Below are 22,121 nucleotides of genomic sequence, written 5' to 3' on the forward strand. Positions count from 1 at the left end.
GCTTGAACATATGCTTAAACCCTCCCAGTGTTTTTAGTAGGACCGAAGTGATAAGATTTTCAACCTCTCGTTGTATTTAGGTTATTTTGCTATTGGAGCAGAAATGGAAAGTCCTGGAAAATAATGGAACTTTATCATTTCTAGTGATGTGACCTATCAGCTTTGTGAGCTTGTTGATATTTTAGGAGAATATGATTCTACCCTGATTTTCTGGATACCTTGGTTTTTATGTGTTCATCTATGCCAGATGTTATTGGACTACAGCTCCCTCTATCCCTGTTGCATAATTGGCTGGGGCTAAGAGAATTTGGGTGTCCAACAACAACTGGAGGACCATAAGTTCCTCACTCCCGAATTTATGTGCTTGCTTTTCTATTATCTATAAATATGCAAAACAATAAAAAGGCTGCTATTTGAGAGGTCAGTGTTGCCCTATCCCATGTAGCAGTGGGTTTTGCCTTTGGAGTAGCCAGTTCCTACTAAAGTAGATCTCAAGGCCACTGCTGCAGTCCACCAATCCAAGTTTGTTTCCTTCATTTGAGTGAGGCTGCCTTAAGCAGAGTAGCCCACAATTTGCTCCTCTTCCTCCTATGATCTCCGCTGGTTGGTCAATTCAAATAAACGTGGGCCCTTCCCCTTGTCACTGAGGGATTGTTGCTTTCTAGGATTCCTCTGAAAGCTTCCATTCATCTAATAATTGCACAGAAGGGAGAATTTCACGTGTGGCTTTTCCCATCATCACATTGCAAAGCTGAGGAAAATGGCACCTGACTTCTATGTAGTTTTTAAATTAGCCTCTCAGGGTTTGGGCCTGGTAATCCTTGGCAATCCTACCTGGACACTAAAGAAGCAATATGTGTTCCATTCTGAGAGAGGAGGATATTATCTATAAATTTGTAACTAGCAGGATCAAGTATTTCCAATATCTTCAAAAAAATTGGAATCATAGAATCATAGAGTTGGAAGAGACCACAAGGGCCATCGAGTCCAACCCCCTGCCAAGCAGGAAACACCATCAGAGCACTCCTGACATATGGTTGTCAAGCCTCTGCTTAAAGACCTCCAAAGAAGGAGACTCCACCACACTCCTTGGCAGCAAATTCCACTGTCGAACAGCTCTTACTGTCAGGAAGTTCTTCCTAATGTTTAGGTGGAATCTTCTTTCTTGTAGTTTGGATCCATTGCTCCGTGTCCACTTCAGTGAATGCAATTCTCCTGATGCCATGAGGGGAAGGTGACAGCATGTCCAACCTATATTGTGACATCTGCACTGGCTGCCAAATACAGTGGTACCTTGGGTTACAAACACTTCAGGTTACAGACTCCGCTAACCCGGAAGTAGTACCTCGGGTTAAGAACTTTACCTCAGGATGAGAACAGAAATTGCGCAGCGGCAGCGGGAGGCCCCATTAGCTAAAGTGGTACCTCAGGTTAAGTACAGTTTCAGATGTTAGAACGGTCCTCTGGAACGAATTAAGTTTGTAACCAGAGGTACTACTATAGTTTCTAAGCACAATTCAGTGTGCTGGCTATAATATTCCTTGTAGCCTGGGACATGTAAGTAAATCCAACTCCTCCTCTTATATGAGCTTCCCTGCATATTAAGATGTGCTTGTTTAGAAGAATTAAAAGAGAGCGAGAGAAGAGCCTTCTCCGTGATAGCCCCAAGGCTTAGAAATGCCTTTTCAGAAGTTCTTCATTGTTTGTTTCTATAGGCCTCTGGAAATTAAATCAATGCTTTAATTGACACTGGCTGTGTCTTATTAATAACTTTTAGGAGTTGGTTTTAGTGTTGCTTGACACTTTCTGCAAACCATTTGTTTTAAAGATTGTTTGTAGCACATATGTGAAGGTATGTGAATTAGTTCTGGGGCGAAACCTTCAGGCTTCAATGTCTTCCTCAAAAACGCTCCGTTCCCCAGTTCTGATTTAATAGGTAATATTAAAGGAACTACTGTGCTGGCTGGTGAGTTTCCGCTACCACCACTAGATTTTGAAGTACAGTAGAGATGTTGCCTAGCGTTGCACAGCATAAAGGTAAAGGTAAAGGGATGCATTGAGACCAGGCTGGGGCCACAGTTGCAATCTCCAGCACAATTGTGTGGTGATCTCCCTAGTGATATTTTGAATGGGATTTCTGCTGGCACACAGCATGACTGGCTGAACTTGTCCAGCTTTCATTAACTGAATGACAGTTCAGCCAAAGTCACACATTCAAGAGCGCTCTCTGTCTGTCTGTCTGTCTGTCTGTGTGTGTGTGTGTTATTTCACTGGATGTTCTCCAATATATTCCTCAGCATATATCTAAGTGACCTTAAATCTGTGTGGATGTGACGACTTCACATTTCAATTCATTTGTATATTTCTGTAGTTTATTATAGGTACGTAGATCCATTTCATGTGCGTCATTTTACAGCACAAGTTAATTTGGGGCTATTTTTGAGAACAGGAGAAAAACAGTTTGTACAACATAGATGCAGATGATTACCAGTTCGAAAATGTGCATATTTCCCCCTTTTTATGGTTTCTATCTTCCTTGTTTTCATATGGCACACTATATAAAGGCAAGGGAAACAAACAAACAAACCATGTTTATTTTTGTTTTTATTTTCTTTAGAATATTTCAATATTGAAGCCCAAATTGTTATTTTCAGGGGACTGGGAGGGTAAAGAGCAATCATGTAGACAAAACAAATATTTTCATTTGCTTACTTTTGTATGCAACAAATGGTTTTCTTTTTAAAAAAGAAAGACAAACAGCACCATTGATGAGAGAGCATGATCCCTGAATTCTAAACCAAACACTGCCTCTTAAAAACAAAAAGAAAAAGTTAAAACTTTCCCCCCACTCAGTCACATTTAGTCAGGTAATAAAGCAAGCATAACAAGTAAACTATAGCAATGCCATTGAAATCAACTGCTCCCCCTTCTGAGAATTTGAAGAACTTGTCCTATAGGAATAGTTTTCTTTTTCTTTGGTAGAGGACTGAAAGGAGGTTTTATTTTTCTTTATGCAGATGAAAAATATCTATGCATGGTAGGGATTTCCTATCACACACACACAATGTATGTTCTTCATGCAAGACAGATATGGGTCGATTTCACATTGCTGTTATCATGGGCAGGAGAAATACTACCCTAAAAAAGGCATTGAATGGCTAGTGTCAAAGAGATGTAAACATTCCAAATACTGACAAAATTAAAAAAATAATAATAACATATACAAAACCCGGTACCAAAAATGGCAATTGATTTAGGTTTTTGTAAAGCAGGAAAGAATAAATTTTACAGCAGTACAAGAGAATTATGGCAACAAAGTAAAGCACTTTTCTTGTAACATTCATGAACAGTACAAATACAACAAAGTATTCTACAGGCTAAGTTATCTTTTAACTATCAAATATAGTACAAAGCGAAATATGTGCTATAAAAGAAGCAGCTCCTTTAAATTAGACAAAAAATACTATTTTGTTGGTTTTACAATGACAAAGCATGATGACTGAAGACAACAGGATTTCCCCCTTAGATTCAGAAACATTTAGCTACACAGGTCCATGATAATCCACTTGAAAAAGTGTTGCTGGCGTTTCCCCCAGTGTTGTAGAGAACTGAAGCTGCCGCACAGAGTCATTCAGTGTCTAACATGGCCTGACATACGTGAGCTAAGATGATCCCATTAGGTGCCATTTTTTTTAGCTGTCTTGAGTGTTGATCCTGGGCCTTCATCATACTATGCAAAACCAGAGACTATAACAACTTCTCTGAAATTGTGCGCGTGTTTATAAGGGCTGCAGCATAAGGTAATTTCACTTTAGAAACTGCATTATAAAGCACCATATGCACCAGTTTAGAAGAAACTGAGCAAGAAATTCCATGGTCCTGAAATAGAATTCAGTAACTCACCCTGACAACACATACCACTTTTAGAGGGAGATTTATAATACAGAGGAAATACATCATTGCTTTATGGCTCAACCTTCCCCCCAGATTAATTTCATGCACTACACCATAGCAGGTAAATGGAATGCAAAATTGGGGATTGCCTACTTCACCAAATCTTTACATTATGTCCATAACAGGACAAGGGTATTTCGGTTTAGAAAACTCTTTGTAGGAACACAAAATGCACACAGCAAATGCCCCACCATTACGTACAGATTTCTGGGATATGTGTAAAATATATGAGAGTACATAGAGGAACACAAGGAGGAAGATTCTCTCCTTCAAAATGTGCTGAAATGAAGGTGAAAAAACCTTCATTCCCCATAATGGTTAGTACATGATATTTTTGCAGTCATGGAAAACAGCAATCTCAGCTTATTCTTGGTTAGGGCTCCTCTTCCTGGGTTCTTCAAGTGAAAGCTCAACATTTTATGTGGCAAGTGCCTTTTCACCCACTGTAAAGTACGAGTGACAGAAATGTGTGCCTGAATGGCCATAGACGAACTGGATGGCCATAGACAAACTGGATTGGGTATGCAGGTGCACTTACACAGATATTTAAAGATGTGAACATGTTACTCATATGTGTTGTCCTGTAAACTAGTGCCACACTGGAATGGGATGGGAAATTTTGTGATCATTTCCTTCCACAAAATGCACCCTTTCCATAACTTGAGCTAGATAGGAATAAAAGTATTGGATCGCTCAGTCGGTAGAGCATGAGACTCTTAATCTCAGGCTCATGGACTTGAGCCCCACCTTAGGCAAAAAAATCCTGCATTTCAGGGGGTTGGACTAGATGACTTGTGTGGTTCATTCCAACTCTATAATTCTATGATTCTCTCAACTGCAATGATTAGAGGCCTGGATATGTGAGGACAATGTCTTTGCCCCCAGTGGCATCACCCAGTAGCCAAATCTGATTGCCTACATGGCACCATGATATTCTAGTATTCACTGTAACATTTCTGACTAGCTGGCATCACCCAAGTCCTTTCAAGTACCAAAAAAAAAAAAGGATGAAAGCAGCAGCAGCAGCAGATGGGGAAACAATAGCTTTGAACAGGAATTAAAATATATGCAGAAGACTGGACAATAAGGGTTTTCCCACATATTTTCTCCCCTCACCTCAAAACAGCAACTTTTTCATAAAAACAACAAATTTAACATTCAGTGCAGCACTGGTATGAATTGCTAAATGACTTGTAGAGTTGATGGAGATGTTAATGAAGCTGACTAACCTTATGCAAACAATCTACTCAGCTGAGCAGTGTTACATCTGGGGAGAGGACTCAAGGAAGATCTCTAGTCCTCCTCCAAATGAGAGAAAATCTATCTTGATTTCCGCCCTCTTCTAATTATGAAGATGGAGGTTCAGTCTTCCAGGAGTCTCTTATCTGATGTTACATTGCATACTCAAGGAGGCTAGTGTGAGCACTGCCAGTTACTTGAGGGGAGCTAGGTAGCTGCATCAACATCTTGTTCAGCTCTAAGTATCTAATTAAATGAGCTGAACTCTTTTATTTACTTAACCTTGGGCAACTCTCACATACCATTCCTTGTCTCATGCCACCTTAACATTTCAGGGACAGCCTGTCATTCCCACTCCCACTTCATTTGTTTTTGTTCATTGTTTTAAAATGAGGTGTGTGAATTGCTGCATGTATTCTTTTTAAATTTTGTTTTAAGAGCCCATAATTCTGAGGGGAAGGATCCATATACATAAAAGAAATGAACGAAGGTTAATACTGGGACAATCTGAAATAAAATGTGGCAAAAGGTGCTCGTGCAGGCATACCCAAACATAGCCTTTATGCACAGAGTTGTGAGTTTTTGAGGGTCTCATGCCATCTCAGATCTAATGCATAAACCTTTCAAACGGCATGCCACAAACAGCCTGATAGCGGGAGAGTCCAGTGCTATTGAAATTTTGGGAAAAATGAGAAGGAAGGCCAGAATAACAAAAAGTTAACAGAATATTTGTTTTCTTCTAGATAAAATATATATTATAAACCACTACTGCCACCATGAGGTGTTTCTAAATAGTAAGCCAAATGAGTTCTAGGTGGATCATCAGGGAATAGTGGCTTAATCTCCACTAGGGAGAAGTTTTGAAAAACATGTAATAATGTCTAGCACCATTTTGTCTCATGCCTTTTTTTTTAAAGAACACTTTCTCATATGCTAAGTAAACCAACTACAGCCACCCTACCCTCACACATGCATCCATGCAGACCCAAAGAAAGGAGTAATTTTTCTGTCATTAACCATATCTTTTGTGCCAAACTAGATTCAACAGTAGCAAATCTGTGTGTATAGAGCCAGATTTACTGCAGTTGTGCAGAAAGCAGAGGTGTTTTATCTGCCAAAGGGGCACAGTAGGGAGGAATGCTAAAACTTCCTTTGTCTGCTCGTCTCCCAAGCACACATGCACTGAAGCACCTTTCTCCTAGCTAGGCATTTCTGGTTAAGTAAGCCTGGAAGCAGAGGCTATGGGAAGGTAAGAAGCAGAACCAGGGGAGGGTTTAGAGCTCCTTACACATGTGCCACTTTTCCTGCCCCCAAAGCAGACCTCTGTATAATTGAGGAGCATCTAGGTTTTAAATGAAACATCTGCTGGAGTCTTGTCCATCCTGGTCCTTATTTCAACATTATAATTAACGTACAACTCATTTCAATATTAGGCTAGCCACAGCATAGATCAACCAAGGATGTAGTCAAAATTCCATGTAAGTCTAAGAGACCTGTGTAGGTTTACTTGGATGTAATCCTCAATAAATTAAGTTGGGTTTATTATCATGTTAGAATGCATAGGATTGTAGCTTTAAGTGCTTAACTTTCACTGAATGGTGTCCAGATTTCCTGTGGTATATTTCCACAGTAAATTTTCTTTCTTTAGAGTTGACAATCCTTAGGACAGGTAGAAGACATTCTAGTTAAAAGCTGATGCCCATGGTTATTTTGATAAAAGATAGACAGTAACTAGACTTAACCTTTGCTCCACTGCTCCTAGGAATTTACTGGAACTGGGATTTCATCCACTGCATTTAACTAGGATATCACAATTCTAATGTTAAAATCTTCTAAATTTTAACTAAATATGCAAGCACATGCATGTTTAACAAATGCCCCATTTAGCCATCTATTTTGAACATTACAAAAACATGCTTTTAAAATAGGCATTTTGGAGGCAAAATCTCTTCAAGGGTACCTGAAAGTGCTGAAAATCTGCATATTATTTATCTCTTACAAATGAGTGCTTTTGATCTACACTATTCTGTTACTTTGCCAGTTCCGGTAAGGCAATTATGATTATCTATTCCTTTCATATTGAAGAGTGTCAAGACAATCTGTTGGTCTAGCTAGGAAAACAAAAGAGGAATCTAGTCAAACCACATAACCTCTGGTTTAAGGAATGTTAAGCCCTGCCTATTCCAGTTTATTTAATAAAAATAAAAATAGGGGAATGGCAGATGTTCATGTTAAATGTGGTCCGATAAGAAAATAAATACAATTTCTAAACAGCTGAACCTCACTAACATGCAGATATGCCTGAAAAGTTTAACTCATGCAAAACAGAAAAGTATGTCTTAATTTTATATTAGTTTTATTTCCCTTACTAAGTTAATACTTTGGAATAAAACATAAATGTAGCACAATTTATTTCAAATTTTAAAATATTTGTTCTGGGCAGAATTTAGTGTAGCACCTTGCCATTATAAATCTGTCATGAGGAGTAGTAAGAATTGTCAGTTTTCTTGCATGGACAGCCAGGCATTAGGTCAGTAAGTTTATACTGTGTGGGTACAAATGACATATTTCTCCGTGGTAAGAAAGAAAAACAATTTTCAAGATAACCAGTAATCTCCTCTTGCCAAACTCCACATTTGTATCCCTTTAAAATATTTTCCTTATTCATAAAGAGAAGTAAGCAATTTGCCTCAGCTCTTCTCCCCTAGTTTGGTGGCCAATATGTCTCAAATATAACTATCAACTTAAACCACTACTAAATACAATACTGAGAGCTAAAAGATGCAGTATCCCTTTAAAATCTCTTCATTCCTCTAGCCATCCTACAAAATATTTGTGGTGTGAACTCTCTAACACACAAAAAAGTGATTACAAGTAAATTTAGTAAAATATTTAAAAATATATCAAGATGTAAACATATTTAAAAGGTCTGTAAATCACACATTATTATTTTTGCTTTTTTTGGATCTACACAGAGAATCAAAGATGATTTAGTTTTAGGCTATTGAAATGATACTGCTCAGAACATGCTTGATGCTTACATAATATGGTCCATATATGCATATAAGTTGAGTATCTTCCTTCAGGATAAATTGATAGATGAGGTTTGGGGAAGATAAATGGATTAATATATTATAATCATTGTAGTTATTCTCTCTCTGCCCACCCCACCCCACCCTCCACTTCCAAACTTCTAAAATCATGCAAACTCCAATTTGTTACAGGTAACCCTCAACACCTGGCTTAATTAAAAATTTCCTTCAGTACAGCAGCCTAAAGGGACCAAAATTACCAAAGTGTCTCATCCCCCCCCCTTTTTGCTGCGTATTAAGTCAACCATGGTTGGCAACTGTGGCTTCAGGAATGTAATTGTTACAAAAACTGCCAAGTTGCAGTAGCTATAATGGCCTGCTAGTGATAGCAGAATATTATTCCTCCTGCTCGTTGTCTCTTCTTCGTCGATTAGTGTTCTCCTGTATTCTTACACTGTTCCATGCGCAGAAATTTGGAGAATTATGGATCTCGTAATTCTTTTACTGAAAGAATATGTTACATTTATACATGGGAAAAATAATGTTCAGCACTTTGTGCACATAAATAGAAATGAAAATGCATAATTTTTTTTGCTTTACTTTATCAAAGTACTTTAACGAAAGTGTGGTATGTTTTAACTTTTTTTGTGCACGTTACTCCAAGGGGTCATTCTCACTAGGATGAGCCATGCAAGCAGGTACAACTCATTTCTCAACAAAGCTTCCCCAGAAACATTTTGTATCCAGATACAAAATGGCCTAAAATATTCCAGTTCCTCCTTTTCTTGCCTTTGCCTTCCCCACTGCTAACCAGGGATACTGCATCTCTACTTTGGATCCTACCGAACCACTAAACAGGCTACACACAATTTTGAAGGACCTATGCAGTCATCATGGCAGAAGGCTCCACAGCCTTTGCACACTATCATGGCTTTCAGCCTGCAAGAGCATTTCAGTTCCAGCTCATCTGCACTGCTGCTGTCAGCAAATTTCTGAACCGGAATCTGAGTGTTCTGAATAGATAGGCTTGGGGCTGTATTTGAACTACTTCCTAAAATTCCGATAGATTTTTCAATTGCAGATGCTGCCCTTTTGAAGCTTGTGCTACCAAAGTGTATCGTAGGGTAATTTCCGCAGAGCTGCTGCTGCTTCTGAGTCTGTATTTTCTGAGCAGTTAATTGGGCAAAAGGCTTCTGCGGCTCAGAAAGTAAATAGGAAGGGAAGTCGGCATTTTTCAACGCAAAGGCTTTCAACTGTTCTTTTACTTCGCTCTGATCATAAGATGCTTGTTTCATGCCCAGCTCACAGCTGCTGCTTAAACCTTCCTCAAAAGAAACGGGTTCAGATTTTATATTGCTACAGATGCTTGCCGGCTGAGGCCAACTAAGTCTTTTAGTGGTTTCCATGGTAACTGCCGGTTGTTTGTGATCAGATGGAGCTTCTGCACTGGGAAGAGGAGGGGGCGGTGGGGGTGGCGGAGGGGGAGGAGGTGGGGGCAGAGGGGGAGGAGGATGCACTAATGTTTTGCTCTGCAGAGTCTGTGAGGCACTAGAAATGTCATCACCTTCCTTAATTTGAACGTTAGGGGAAAAAACACTCGCCAGCCTCAGTTGGTGAGGTGCTGCAGACATGTTGACCTCTCCCAAAACCTTCTGCTCTAGGTGCCTGCTGAATGCAAAGGCGCTGCAGCCAGATGGGGCCTTCAGTGTCGCCTGCATCAAAGCGGTGGTAGGAACAGGGCCTCTTGCAGCCATTGGCATTTGGTAGAAATGCTGCCTGTGTGAGGTACCTGCTTCTGCATGGAAGCTGCCATTTTTGTCAATGTTAAATAGGTTCTGCTGGAAACTGCACGAGGGCAGAGGCCTCTTCTGCTGCTTGATCTCTGGGCTATGTGCAATTCTGCTTTGAATGGCATGCTTGCCGGACCACTCTTGTTTAAACAGTTGGCCGTGCCCAAGTTGGCTCATGCTGGAATTGATGATACAGGGACCCACTGCATCCATTGATGGCTTCCCAGGCTCACACTTAACCTCCCCCGCTGTTCTAGCCATCCTCTTTTTGGGGTGGTTCTCACGCTTCCTGATTTGCAGTGGGGCTATGGTGGCTGCTGTAAATCCTCTGCCATCTGTATTTGGAGAACTGGAAGTGTTTTCAATTGCATTCCTCTCAGATGTCACCGATTTGCATACTGAGGTAGCTTGCAAAGGCAAGGGAAGCCTGTTAATTTCTAGCTTGGCTCCTAACCTGGGCTGTGGCAACACTTTCTCCAGTGGCAGGTTGCCTTGCAATAACTGTGTCACCAGCGGATTGTTGGCTTCCACTGAAGACAAACGGCAGCTAGAGCTTCCAGCACTTGTCACTCTTTTTAGTGTTTCTGTTGTCAAGGACAAAGAGTTTTCCATGGAATCTGTAACAGATGTCTTGGAGTTTTGTGTTGGCTGTGCACTTGTGGCTATTTCTGCACCCTGGAGAGGCATTTCGGGCCTTGCAAAATCTTCCGTGTCCATCCGAAAACATTTGTCAGATTCATTCACTTCCGACTTAACAGGCATGGCGATGCTTGTCACAATATTCCTCGAATGCATCTCATTTAGATGTGCAAAACCCAAAGGCTCCGTTTTGACATTTTTTAAACAGTTTTGCTCGGTATATTCTTTATGCTTATTTGGATTAAGATGACTGACCAGAGACTGGTCAGTGCTCATTGCCTCATCATCATTCCAACAGATTCTCCTAGTAGGGTTATATGGGTTGGCACAGACATTGTCTGATTCACTTTTGAAAGCCAATGGGCCACGTAACTGTTCTGAAAAACCTTGGCTGGGGGGAACAGCTTCAAGTCGTTTATCTTGAGGCATGAGAGGCACTTCTCGAAGACTGGTACATGGTGCTTGCAAACGTTTGCCCTCTTGCTTTCCTGTAACAGTGTTGAAGCCAGTGCTGTGCTCCAGATTTTCATTAGTAAGCAGCTCTGGCCTGCTTATTACAGACACTTGAGGACATGCTATATTTTGTGAGGCAGTTTCTGTCCTAAGAGGCCTGCTCTGCATATCTGTGCTGTTTTCTGAGTTTTCAACAGAAATACCCAGTGACAAGTTTGAGTTCATTGTTGTTGTTGTGTGGTCAACAATGACTTTGCAAGGTATAGATCTATTCATGGGTGCCTGTGCATAACCCACTGAAGATTTACCAGATACATCTAATCGGCTTCTCACTCCAGACTTTCTCTCCATAGCATCAGCACTCATCTTGGTGGAGTTCTCGTAAGAAGTTACTGTCATCATATTACTGGCAAACACTGAAATGGAAGTCCTGCCAACAGAATCCACTACTGGAAGTGTCTCGCTGCAATGTAAAGCTGCCCTAACGGAACTACTATTTGACAAAGAAGTAGGGTCACCGCATCCAGTTATGGCTATCTTATCAGAGTATCTATTTGTAGATCCCACAGGAGGAATCAGAACAGAGCTGCCAACCAGGTGATTTGGCAAATTACTTGCAATGGAGGAAGCTGGCACACTGGTGTACTGGCTGGAAATGGCACTGTTTGCATTGTTGCTTGGCAACCGTTTCTCATCTATGGAACTGGACAAGATGGTGCTGTCTACTGTGGTTGGTGCAGTGGGGTTCTCAACACATTTTGGCATGATGGCAATGCATGGAGTGTCAGCTCCCTGGATGGATTTCAGCATGTTGACATTGCAAGGTTTTGCATCCGTGCTTTCAACAGACATGGAAACAGAGGACTTATCCAGAGAGCCTGCAAAGGGAAGTTCCTTAATTGCTCCCGACATAGTAGTGCTACACACAGACATGGGAACTGAATTTTTATTATATAGCACTGACACACTGTTACTTTCTGTAGAGGTAGATGAAAGCATTTTCTCACACAAATGAGAAACAGATATATTTTCATCAGAATTGTGAACAGAGATGTCAGTACTAGTTTCTGGTAAAGTAGGGGCGTTAAGCGACTGCTGCAATACAGCAGTAGCTTCACGAAGGTGAACAGACTTGTTGCTAGGAGACCTGCAGTTGGGATTAACTATAATTACACCAGTAGAACCTTCAATCTTTGTTTCAGAAGAAGCAGAGATCTCCAGGGCCGCTGGACCTTCCTTAGAGGCATGCTGAGATTTGGCTTCTTTGTTGTTCTGAAGCAAGTGGGCTCTCGCTTGGTGCTTTGCAAACAGTTTGGCCTTGGTCTGTTCCTTGATGTGGGCCAATGTCCTGGTCTTTCCCCCTTCACAGGGACTCCCTAAACCTCCAGAGACAATGCTTGCTGCTGCTGCAACTGCTGCTGCAGCAGCTGCCTCCCTCTGAGCTCTAGCTTGTTGGGCTCTTGCTTTGATGTCTGCAAGGGTTCGAGCCCCTGTGTTCCTCCCACTGCTGGCTGATGTACTTGTAGAAGCCCTTGGTTCTGGTTTGGAAGCAGGCTGGCTCTTGATGATAAAAGGGGGGCCTATTTTGGAAAGCTGGATCTAAAAGGAAACAATAAAAAAAAAGAACTGTCATACATACATTTAATACTGTAGGAATGGATGACAAATTAATTTTGTCTTTATTTTAAAGTGAAGCAGACCAATTTGCCAGACCTGGATGTATAAATCCCAGATGACTGGGAACTATCTGCTTCTCCAATTTTTTTTGATGAAGTTTTGGTCCGATAAATGGGTACAAAGATGTGTGTTTTGCAGGGAAAATGCATACAAGAACGCATATTTGTGGGGAAATGTAAACTTTTAGTGCTTTAAAAAAAGCCACCAAAAATGGGACCAAACACACGTATGAAACTGAGCACAAAACTGACACAGATTTGTTAGTCTAGTCTAGTCTAGGGTGGGTGCAGGGACCTCAATCTACATACAGTGTACCAGACCATTAAAATGTTGCTGGAATCACTGTTCCTCTGTGTGCTGGTTACTTTTTTTTTTATCTTCAACTTTAAATATAAACTTATAGAAGAAAGAATTCACTAGCTGGAATTGTTCTATTGAATTACCTAAAATTAGGGTAGCCATATTTCAAAAAGTGAAAATCCAGACACAAAAGTTTTTGAGATTTTTTGGGGGGCGGGCAAGTTGTTGAGCTTTTGCCATATGTCTGGATTTTCCAGGACATCTTGCTAATTTCCACCTACACACTGCTTTCAACCACAGTATTCCAAGGATGTCCAGGGATGTATGGCAACCCTACCTAAAATCCCAGTATACGCGCAGAAACCTTTATCTGTCAATTTTGTTTCATTAAATGTTCCCCTATCAGTTTACCTTAAGAGGTGGGACTCTGGGCTCTTCTCTGGGTGGTGCTTCCCTCTCAGATGAACTTGCTGATGTATTACGATGTACCTGGTCATCTTCAATTCTCGCTCGCTTCTCTTTGCAGATACCAAAACCATGGTGTTCAGCAGTCTTCCTCTTTGGAATCTCCAGGTCCCTATTTTCACCTCTTACTTCAGGCGACTTTGTAGGCTCTGATGACTTTGTTGAATAAGAACTTTCAAACCGACTCTGTGCAGCCCCTTGAAGTTTGTGAGACTTACTTCTACCCACTTCCGAGAACAACTTTTCTGATGAGGATGAGGTATATATTTTATCATGTGATTTAGATGGAAGAGATTCAGTATTTTTGCATCCTGCTGTTTCTGTTAGAACAGAAACTTCTAGCTGAGAGACAGTACTTTTCTTTTCAGTTCTTTGTAGAGCACCATGATTTCTAATTTTTATCACTTCTGGAGAAGAGTGTTCTGCCACAGAAGAAATGAAAGATTTTTCTATTTCGGTATGTGATCTACATGGTTGGTTAGTAATGTTTCTAGACTGGGACTCTTCCACTGTTGAAGCCTCAGGTGTGACAGCTTTCATGGCTTCAGGTACACCTTGGATCTGTTTCTGCTGTGAAGCAAAGTCATCTTCTTGAGAATTATTAGCAATGGTAGACACTTCTTCTTTCAGTGGTGACAGGGATTCTTCAGATGAACATGGTGATTTTCTCTGCTGACTAAATCTTTCACTCATTGGCGAATCTGAAAGCGGAGATGTTTCCAAAGGTAACAACAGACTATTCGAATGAGAAGTTTCAGAAGCTAGAAGGACAGAAGACACTGAGGAGGTTTCAGATGTTAAGGGCACATCAGACATTGGTGAGGTTTCTGATGGTAAAGGTAAATTGGAAACTGGTGATGGCTCTGAAGTCAGAGGCAAATTCGACATCAGAGATGCTTCTGAGGTTACAGGTGAGGCAGGCATGGGAGATATTTCAGATATTAAAGATGTATTTAGATGATCATCAATAGGTTTTTGTTGACTATCAGCTTCAGTGTTTTCAGTGCAAGAAATGTCAGATGAGCATGCTGTTTCAAGAGATACTGGTGTGCAAGGTTCCTCTGAAGTTGACTGTGTGTCACCTCCAGGAGATGCAATACTGACACATGGTTCCTCTGGACTTTCAGAAGAAAATGAATTTTCAGAAATACAAGCATTTTCAGAAGACTGTTCATCAGGGTCACTTTGCAGCTCCATATGTACAGCAACACTTCCACCAGTGAATAAGGAACCATTAAGGACAGGGGAATATTTTCCATGAGGACTTAGCTCTTTTGCACATTCCAGATCCTTTTCTTCCATATTACTGAGAGAGTTTGCAGACGAAGCGGACTGGGAAGGTGATAAACTGTTTTCCAGCTGATCGGTCATGACTGACATTTCTTCCTGGGGGTGTTCCAATCTCTCCTCCACCTTAATTTCAACTTGACACAATGTACTTACTACATCAGAGTTCCCTGAAAGTGGCAAAGTTTCTGTTTCTTCATTTGTACCAACTGGGCTGACTAGTTGCTCGGAATTCACATGTTCTGCTTTATGGCTCTCCTCTTGACACTCGCAGATACTTGTCTCAACCTCCTCAGCAATTTCCTCTTGAATAACAGATTCTTCAGGTATCAAAATGCCTTCTGCTTCAGCTATTAGATCCTTGGAGGGAACATGTTCCATGTTGCAAAGGGAATGGCAAAAATCTCTTTCTGGCAATAGTGGCAGCTGGTTGCTTTTCTCCTCATGATCATCAAACGCTGACTCTCTTGAAGGACCAGGCAATTCTGAAGACCCACAGAGGGAAGGCTCTTCATTACTGCTTTGTACAGATGTGAGCTTCACAGATTCCTCTATTGACATTCCCAGCCTAGTCAGAAATCACATAGTTAATTATGCAATCATCACATTTCAGAGAAAGCATTAATTTCAATCCATGCTACAAAAGCACAATCTCTAGATGACAACCTGAGATCCTCATCTACAACAAGTACATTTGACTCATAAAACTACAGAACTGCACCAACCAGGAGGAGGAAACAGGTCATTAGCAAGCAATCACCAGCATTTCCGTTGGTGGATATCCGATTAACGGGCTGCCTCCTTTTCATTCTAGTTGGTTAGAGATGTGCAGGAGCAGGCTTCCCACTGAACACTAGTGCGGCTCACTGCTCTGTTACATCTCTGATCAACCAGAACAAAAAGAAAGTGGGGCATGGCTGGATATCCAGCTATGGAAATGCTGGGGCTTGCTTGCTGCTGCTGAACGCCACCACAACGATCACTACCTCCTGGTTGGCTATGGACCACTTTTTGTTTTCACTCTGGTTGGCTGCAGCAGCATCTCATTGGGCAGTTTCGATAAGAAAAGATGAAAGAAGGTGGCCTCACTGCTCTCTGCCCTGGAGAGACAACAGTCTGATGGATTAGAAAATAATTTAAAACTAAACCAGAGCACTGTTGAGTTCATGGCAACTTTTGAAAAAAATATGCATGGCAATGTTTAAACTTGCGTCAAACATGTGGTATGAGTGTTAAACGCCAGGGCGTGATATGTGAATTAAAGTACAAAAGGGGTACATGAGTGGGAGATGCTGATAGCAGAAGTGAGCAAAGCTGGCAGAATAGCAGTGAGGGCAAAGAGACTGTGGGGAGAAAAACTAATGGGGAACGCCAGCAGGTCAGCCTCCTGCCCCCTCTATGCTTTAAACTGCATGCTCATCCCAACTCTAAATATAATTGGAGCAGACCTGCATTTCAGGAAACTGCTGACATACTGCAATAATTTTATCCACTATTTGCAATACCAGAGCTGCTGTCAGTACCATAAATTATCTACAATTACACTTCTCTCTTCACATTTATCTCCAACAACCTGCCTTGAAATATAGAAATGACATTGTCCCTGCTCGTAAATTTACAGTTCAGATAAAGCAGATGGTTTGATAAATGATTAGTGGGGGACAGAAGTTCGGAGGGGATCGCTGGCATAGTGAGAAGCATAGGCAGAAAAAGTTGCAATGGTCCATGCAAGTCTTTTCTAGATAAGTGGGTTTTGAGGGAAAGAAATGGCAGGAGATGGGCAAAAAACACGTCACAATCTAATAATAATGCGAGGCTAAAACCATTGCCACAATTAACGAGGCAGTTTATTTTTAAACCAAATAACTGATCTATGTGAAAGAAATACATGTTAATGTATATATTAATATATTAATGTAAATCTCAGGCCAATTCTTTGTTTAATGATTTTTTTTTTTACTTTGCTACTTACTTTTCCCCATAAAATCTTTCAAAGAACTTCTCTTTCCAGTGCTCTGTTTTCTTCTCCTTTTCAATCTCCTGTCTGATGCGCAGCTGCATTTCAGGAGTAAATTCTCCTAAAAGATACAAAGAGTGGGGTTTTGAATATGGGTCCCCAAATATTTGAATAAAAGTTCCTAAGGATTTTTTACAAGGGTACAGTTGGGATTTGAGTGGGGGTCTCTGCAGAAGCGCCATTGAACAGACGATGTGCAAACATTGCTTGGACATTTGTGTTGTAAGATTTCATAGATGGGACAAGTTCCAGAGATTCCAGTGCACATGTCCAAGCAGTTTCACACATGCACCACAGCTTTCTCAATATCCTCATCCAGCTGCTGTTCCTTGTACTATATTGGATGCTGCTCCAGAAGGTCCCCCAACCTTTGGGAGCAGCTTTTCAGGTGGCATGGATGGCTGCAGTAAAGGGGGGGGGGAAACACCAGGTCTCATAGAATCATAGAGTTGGAAGGTACCCTGAGGGTCATCTAGTTCAACCCCTGCAGTGCAGGAATCTCATAAGAGATGGCCATCCAACGCTCTGCTTTAAAACCTCCGAGGAAGGGGTGTCTACCACCTTTCGTGGGAGTCTGTTCCACTGTTGAACAGCTCTTACTATCAGAAAGCTCTTCCTGATGCTTAGTCTGAATCTCCTTTCTTGTAACTTGAATCCATTGGTTCGGGTCCTAGCCTCTGGAGCAGAAATGAATTAAATCTTCATTTGTTCAAATTTCAGCAAAATTAAACTGAGAGAAACCAACAATAATATTTTATTTGCAGCACTACCTTTGGCATTCCTGAAATATCATTGGCTGATTTAGTCACATGCATTTAGGTTTCCAAAGTTGACACTGATGAAAATGCTTGTTCGTATTTTTGAAAAGGCTGCCCAAGTGACCTCCCCTACTCAGGTGCAATAAACAGATGTGCTTAAATCAATTTGAAGATGAACCAGAGTGTATAATTTTTAAGTCCTGTCACTTTACATTTTATCTTACAAATGTATTTTGAGTGTGTGTATTCTTGGCCATGACACAAGAAGGCATCTCTTCTGGGAGGGAAAATCACTATTTTGTTAAATCTAATAACAAATAGAAAATTACCTTCTGCCAATCGTTGTTTCCACCCTTGTGCTGCATATGCAAAGAATTCATTATTTAGAGCGGAACTACTGAGGCGCAAAACTCCATCACTTCCCATCTAGAAAATAAGCCGGTGGTAGCAGAAGACACTGTCAGATATTGCTTCAACTAAGAGTACATAAGATTAGAGCTCCAATTACGTGAAACAGGGAAGGATAGAAAGTGGGAATAACAAGAGGGATAATCTAATATTTAAATAGCATTTTCATTATAGTCATCATATTAAATGCAAGTGGCCTAACCCAGCATCTGTGTGCCTACATTAAGGATGATCAAGTACTTCTGATTCTAACAGCATAATCTGATGCATGTTTATTCAGAAGGAAGACGCATTGTAATCCGTACAATCTAATTCAGGTTCTGATCCAGCACATATTTTCATGACAGTAGGTAGGCTGAAACAAAAACTGTGGTGAAAAATAATTTTAGCAGTATCAGAAGTTAATATGGTGTGAACTGTTTGTTTGTTTGTGTGTGTGTGTGTGTATATATATATATATATATATATATATATATATATATATATACACACACACACAAATAATGATGTGTAACAGCAATTGTTACTTAACTATAGCATTTTCTGTGAAGCTTTTTATTTAACAAACAGCAACCAATCGTGAGACCAACACTTTAGAAATCTTATATAAGAAACCTTAAAAGAAAAATTAATTCACAAAATTGCTTAGGGTAGAAATTCTAAGCCAGAAAAGCAACACAGTACTAGGAACATACTACTGCTCTCTGTGCCCCTGCTTGATCAACTTTCCAATGAAGATCCTGAGATGCACAGAGAAATCAAGGAGAGATCTTAAGTGTAATGTGACTTTCAGAAAGTGAGTCATGGAAAGGAGGCAAAAACTGATGGGACTTAGAATAGTTAATCTTGGAACTAATGAGAAGAAAGGAAATGCTTGATGTATTTATTAATCACATATTCCCAGGATACATTGTTGAATTTCTTGGGAATAGTAACCACAATGTCATCAAGAAAGTGGCAGATCTGTCCCCTAGCTACCAAGCCTTGGTATTCACCAATCTCTCTTCTTATACTGAAGGGGCACTGAGAGCCATCTCACCATGATAACAACTGTTCAGTTGGTCTGAACAGGACTGAAAAGAACAATATGGACTCCAGCAAATGAGGGAATCCTTTAGTAGGGACATCTGCAATGTGGAGATGCCCATTTTAAAAGGCATACCAAATCAAGTTTCTCACTTTCCATTTCCAGCCATGCTTAGTCTGTCAAGATTTGTTCTAAGAGAAGAATTGTAGAAGGATAAACCAAATTACATCCAATTAAAATCCGTTCTACAAAATTTCTACAAAGAATAAAAAACCTGTGAGATCAAAGAGATGCCTTAGAGGGGGGTTTCCCCAACTTAGGTCTCCAGCTGTTGTTGGACTACAACTCCCATCATCCCTAGCTAGCAGGACCAGTGGCCAGGGATGATAGGAATTATAGTCCAAAAACATCTGGAGACCTAAGTTGGGGAAACCCTGCCCTAGAGGATGCATTTCTACTTGGAATGAAATAGTGTGAAAAAGAGAAAAACTTAAATTCTTAATGTTAAAGTAGGTGTTTTACTTCAACAGTCCACGGCCATAGAGATGGCACAATTAACCACTAAAGCTAAATTAGTCTTTGGGGAAACATGCTAATAAAGCACTTTTAAAATACACTATTAATTTTTATGGCGTTCAAGAAATGCTGTCCAACAAAGGCAATGCTTTAATGAGCCAGAACAACAAATGTTTTTGAAATGCATTTTATTATTATTATTATTCTGTTGGGCTTGGAATTCTGGTTTTGTCTGATTAAGCACAATGGAGATGTTAATTCCCAAACTTAAGCAATTATTTTACAAAGAATTCACACCAGAAACATTTTAGCTATTGTTTCTATTCTACTTAACGGGGGGAAACATTTGTCATAGCCCAGTGGCTATTTTCACAAGCCATGAAAATGTCAAACATTAGTAAATAGAACAGCACCTGGTCAGTTAATTTCCTACTGATGCCTAAATTAACTCTTGTTGCCAGAGACCACTGCAACACCAGCATGTTACAGAATTTGGCAACCTTCTATATAATTTCTACTAAAATCCTAATGCTCTTCAGAAAGGATGTATCATTATTTTATAGGTGTTCGGGCTCTTCTACATGGCTGATATATTAAGAAAAACTCAACCATCTAAATCCATTATTGTTCTCTCCCTTCACCCTGACCAGTATTGCTGTTGCTCTTATATAAAAGCTACTATTCAAGCATCCTACATAATTAATATTTAGATGGTATATTTCTCAAATAAAAGATTTTGTTAATACAGGCAGTGATTCTAGTATTAACACAGGCTGTAATAAATTATATATGGTTTTATTATACTGTTTCACAATGGTAAAGCTTGAGTTTCAGCACACTAAAAGCTTACCTCAGTAAGTTAGCAATATATTATTTAATATGGATTCTTCATTTTTAATAGAAAGCATTAAACTTCTGTTTCATTTTTACATTTTTAAAGGAGTATGCCATAAAGAGAAATTTAGATAATTTCCTGAAGATATTTGAAAGGGGAGGGTTGTCACTAAATACATTTAATGTCAGAAATATAGACAAAACATTGGTTGACAGATTTTCAGTTTGCAATGCATATAATAGTACATACAAATTAAAAGCATGTGTACTATTAAGATATAAGGGTATAGCTTGTAAAACAATGCTGAGCAATTATCGTGCCTTGGCTTCAGAATTTGGACAAACCTCTTGGGAGCCAATTTATCAGATGTGCGAGATGTGAGCTCTCAATGTCATACAGAAGTGTGGCCGTTACAAAATTTAATTCAGTGTATCCACATCAGAAAGAGAAAAGAAAGGATATGGAATAGCTCTACCATATTTTTGTAAAACAAACTATTTGGCTCATGTTACATCCCTTTTCTGCCTGCCTATCGTTTCATCTTGAGGATTCAAACAAATTAAAAGAAAAGTGTTCATAAGTGTCCAGATCAAAAAACAGTCCCATATAGCATGTGATCTAGAAAACCCAGAAAAGGTTATTATAATATGCTAACAGTTCAATTGAGCAACTTCCACAAAGATGAATTTTTTCAATGGGGTATAAGTGTAAACTTTGGGGGGGGCATCAGTGTCCAAGCTGCTCTGTAATTGCTTGATGCCAAGGCACATTTCAAAATCATGCATTGGACTGGTTCATAAATTGTCTTGAATCCTGAAGGAGGACTGTGCAGGGCCATTAAGAAGGAGGTTTGATGGCATTCATAACATTGTACTGATGAACCTTTAAGCTAGTTTTACATACCGAATGGGAAATGAGAAATGATTTTCCAAGTCAAATTAAAATCAAAAGCTGTTTTTCTTCACTGTATTAAACTGAGGATATATATCAAGTCAGATTGCAAACGTAGAAGCGTATGTCATGTACATTAAACACACCACATCTAATGTTCATCTTGCTTTGTGAGACACCTATATTGGTCACGGTACATTGGTGTGCCAATAGGAACCCTAGTACTTAATAGGGTTGGAAATGCGAAAAAAAGAGAAGGATAACAAACTATGATACAGAAGGTAAGAGGAAAGTAGGAACGCTAGACTATACAAGTACAATAAGTTGGAACCAGAGGAAATGCATTAGTCTCTCTGAAATCAACAAGATTATCTTGCTGATTGATTTCAACGAGGCCTAAAACATGACGAATTACCGTAGATCAAACTCAAGTGTAAATGTACAGAAACTAGGCCAAGTACAACAAAAGAACATTTTCCTATAGCCATACAAATATAACTACTAAAATAAACATGGTACAAGGTATAAGCATGCACTACCAATCAACCAATCAAATATTGAGATTTGGGTGCTTATAGAAGTGTTATCTCATAGTATCATAGAGTTGGTAGGGACCTTGAGGATTGTCCAGTCTAACCCCCTGCAATGCAGGAATATGCAGCTGTCCCTGCAACCTTGGTATTGTCAGCACCACACTCTAACCAACTGAGCTGCAAAGCCAGAAGCTAGTGCTGATCATCTAGTTTTTGGATCAAGAGCTGAAGATTTAAAACTGGCTTCAGAAAGAAATTGAACAGTAGAACCTAATTGTACCCTGGTAACCATCTTATGAG

General features: G+C 39.9%; 1 protein-coding gene across 5 annotated transcripts in view; it reads right to left on the reverse strand.

Annotated features, from left to right (window-relative positions):
- Positions 1 to 8,507: 8,507 nt before the first annotated feature.
- ASXL3 (ASXL transcriptional regulator 3) overlaps positions 8,508 to 22,121 on the reverse strand; it is a 103,190-nt gene continuing 89,576 nt past the window's right edge. For all 5 annotated transcript variants that reach the window (XM_053396252.1, XM_053396256.1, XM_053396253.1 and 2 more), the window contains 4 exons: positions 17,941 to 18,037; positions 16,809 to 16,914; positions 13,496 to 15,404; positions 8,508 to 12,706 (listed from right to left, as the gene is read on the reverse strand). In XM_053396252.1, the coding sequence (XP_053252227.1) occupies positions 9,065 to 12,706; positions 13,496 to 15,404; positions 16,809 to 16,914; positions 17,941 to 18,037 (5,754 nt within the window). In that variant the 3' untranslated portion in view covers positions 8,508 to 9,064. The remainder of the gene's footprint in view (positions 12,707 to 13,495; positions 15,405 to 16,808; positions 16,915 to 17,940; positions 18,038 to 22,121) is intronic.

Source organism: Podarcis raffonei, chromosome 7 (assembly GCF_027172205.1).
Source record: "Podarcis raffonei isolate rPodRaf1 chromosome 7, rPodRaf1.pri, whole genome shotgun sequence".
Classification (NCBI taxonomy): domain Eukaryota; kingdom Metazoa; phylum Chordata; class Lepidosauria; order Squamata; family Lacertidae; genus Podarcis; species Podarcis raffonei.